The sequence below is a fragment of the Oratosquilla oratoria genome, chromosome 19, assembly GCF_046742065.1.
Source record: "Oratosquilla oratoria isolate Oo_2021 chromosome 19, ASM4674206v1, whole genome shotgun sequence".
NCBI lineage: Eukaryota > Metazoa > Arthropoda > Malacostraca > Stomatopoda > Squillidae > Oratosquilla > Oratosquilla oratoria.
In genome coordinates, this window is record NC_134795.1 from 34,566,457 (window position 1) to 34,568,956 (window position 2,500).

The 2,500-nt window shown below is 43.0% G+C and overlaps 1 protein-coding gene across 1 annotated transcript in view; it reads left to right on the forward strand.

Moving 5' to 3' along the window:
* Window positions 1-2,500, forward strand: part of LOC143035587 (uncharacterized) — a 77,247-nt gene that overhangs the window by 16,312 nt on the left and 58,435 nt on the right. Inside the window, exons 6-9 of the mRNA XM_076202454.1 lie at window positions 214-368; window positions 500-668; window positions 962-1,106; window positions 1,754-1,845. Of these exons, the coding sequence (XP_076058569.1) occupies window positions 214-368; window positions 500-668; window positions 962-1,106; window positions 1,754-1,845 (561 nt within the window). The remainder of the gene's footprint in view (window positions 1-213; window positions 369-499; window positions 669-961; window positions 1,107-1,753; window positions 1,846-2,500) is intronic.

Below are 2,500 nucleotides of genomic sequence, written 5' to 3' on the forward strand. Positions count from 1 at the left end.
TGTGGCTTCCGAGTAGTACGGCACTGTTTGCAAGGGGCACAGGTGGTCGTGATGGTATGTCCTCACTTAGGAAGTGGTTTAGGTTTTTATCAACTTGAAAGTATTATATACACACGCACGCACGCACGCACAAGCACACAATAATTTCTAAGCAACAGGCAGGAGAGATACTCGCCGCCCAAACATCGAAGCTTCGACTCTCTCTTTTTGTAGCTATGGTCGGAAGACGGTCCTGGTCGTGGGCGCGGTGATCTTTTCCTTCTTCAGCCTCGTGGCCGTTTGGCTCCCGTCCTTCTCGTCCATCCTTGCGGCGCGGTTCGCCGTGGGTTTGGCCCATCCGGTTCTCCTTCACTCCGGATACAGTCTAGGTAAGTAAACGCTCACCTTGGAGAAAGGCAGACAAGCAGGAGTGAGACATTTTCTCTCTCTCTCTCTCTCTTTTATTGCTTTTTACGTATTATCTGTGCACATCCAGTGAACATTACGACATGATCTACAGCCCTAGAGGTGTGCGAGCCACGGCTCCGTGCCATCGTGGGGATTACGATCGGCCTCCCATGGGCTCTGGGCACCGTTGCTTGTGGCGTCCTCGGCTATCTCATCCGTGACTGGCGCTGGCTTCAGTTGGCCATCTCGGTGCCAAGTCTTGTCTTCTTACCTACGCTGTGGTGAGTCTCCACTTGTCCTTGACTCTGTTCAACTCTTTTAGCGCCCTCAGCTGAAAAAATCCGCATGGCGGTAGATAGAATAGACAAGTCGTAGGACGAAACGTTACGATACACGTGAATACACACAGACGTTCATACGCTCATACGCGTTTAGCTTATACTTCTCGACGTGTGTCCTTCTGGACATCCACGCACAGTCACCCTTGATTAGTTCCTCTTCCTCCTCCTTCTCCTACTCCTCCTCCAGTTTAAAATTCGTGCAAATCGAAGTCTAACATCGATGTCTTCTTCAGGTTCTTGGACGAGTCGCCTCGATGGCTGATGGTCAAGGGTAAAGAGAAGCGGGTTCTGAAGACACTGCAGAGAGCCTCCCGCTGGAACGGGGTCCTGCCTCCCACAAGGGCGGATATCGATTCCCTCCTGGACCGCCTGGATGAGGTGAGTAAGAGAGGTTCTTAAGAAGGTAATAAACTGGGCACAGAAAATATGGAAAGATGATCACATCTCTACGCCAGAGAAACAACAAAAACAAGAATTTTGACTTCTACGATATAAGAAAACACTCTGAAACCAGGTATACCATATGTACTCTATTTCCAATTGTAAAAACAAGACAATAAACCCACTCATAGGCATCAACGGTACATAAGTAGACCAGTGGGTCACCTCCATAACTGAATGAAATCGTACAGGATTCAACACAATGAACTACATAAATGGTGTCGCCACGATGTTGATGACGTCATAACGTTCTTGGCAAGCAAGGAGGTAGTAGTAAGGGTATAGTGTAGAAACACCCCGAGATCACAAAAAATAAAACCTATTTAACCTTTCAATCCTATTATATTTACAATATATCTTCTTATATATTTATCTGTTTATCTATTCATTTATCTATTCATTTGTTTATTTATTTATTTATTCAATTACCTATTCATCCATTTGATTTGTTGTCTATTTATCTATTCATGTATTACTCCGTGTGGGGGTTCATCACGAACCAAAAGGTCTCCTGTCAGCTTTCACTGTAATCTTCTGTAACTGTAATTCAAGATCAACGCTTCAATGCTCCCTCTCCCCCACAGGGAACGACCACGAAGACGCTGAAGAAGAACACACATCACAGTTTCCCCAGAAGCGTCTGGCGAACAATCTTGTTCCCTTTCATCCTTTGCAGGCAAGAACCTCTCTTTCTCTCTCTCCCGCTCTCTCTTTCTTTCTCTGTCTCTCTCGCGCTCTATGTATGAAGTGTTTTTGATCTATAGTTCAAGAAATTTAATCTTACAGTTTTTAAAAGCTTATTATGTTATTATAAAAATATTTGGTTAGGTATCAAAGCAGCATGACAAAAAGCCTACGAGATTTTAAGTGTAGGAACAGTCACATATGCATTCATACATACATACATATATACATAAACACATTACATACATGCATGGACACATACGTACGTACATACATTCATGGATATGGACATGTATACGTACATACACAAATACATACATGCATACATGAATATACATCCATCCATATATACGTACATACGTACATGCATACATGTTTACATATATAAAATTTTATTTCCATCACACAGAATATTTTTGTTAGTGATTATTTTACACATTTGTCAGTTCAGTATGAACTTCACCTTACTCATTATATAACTGATATTACGTCACCTTTGCCCTGTTTGTTTGCCAACACATGTCACAGTCACCGGTTGGAATCTAATCCGACCCGCGCTGTGTCACGTGAAGTCGATACCAATGTTTCACGGCACCATACTCTTATACTCGTATCAGCATATTGAAAATGTCATTGAACAATTCCAA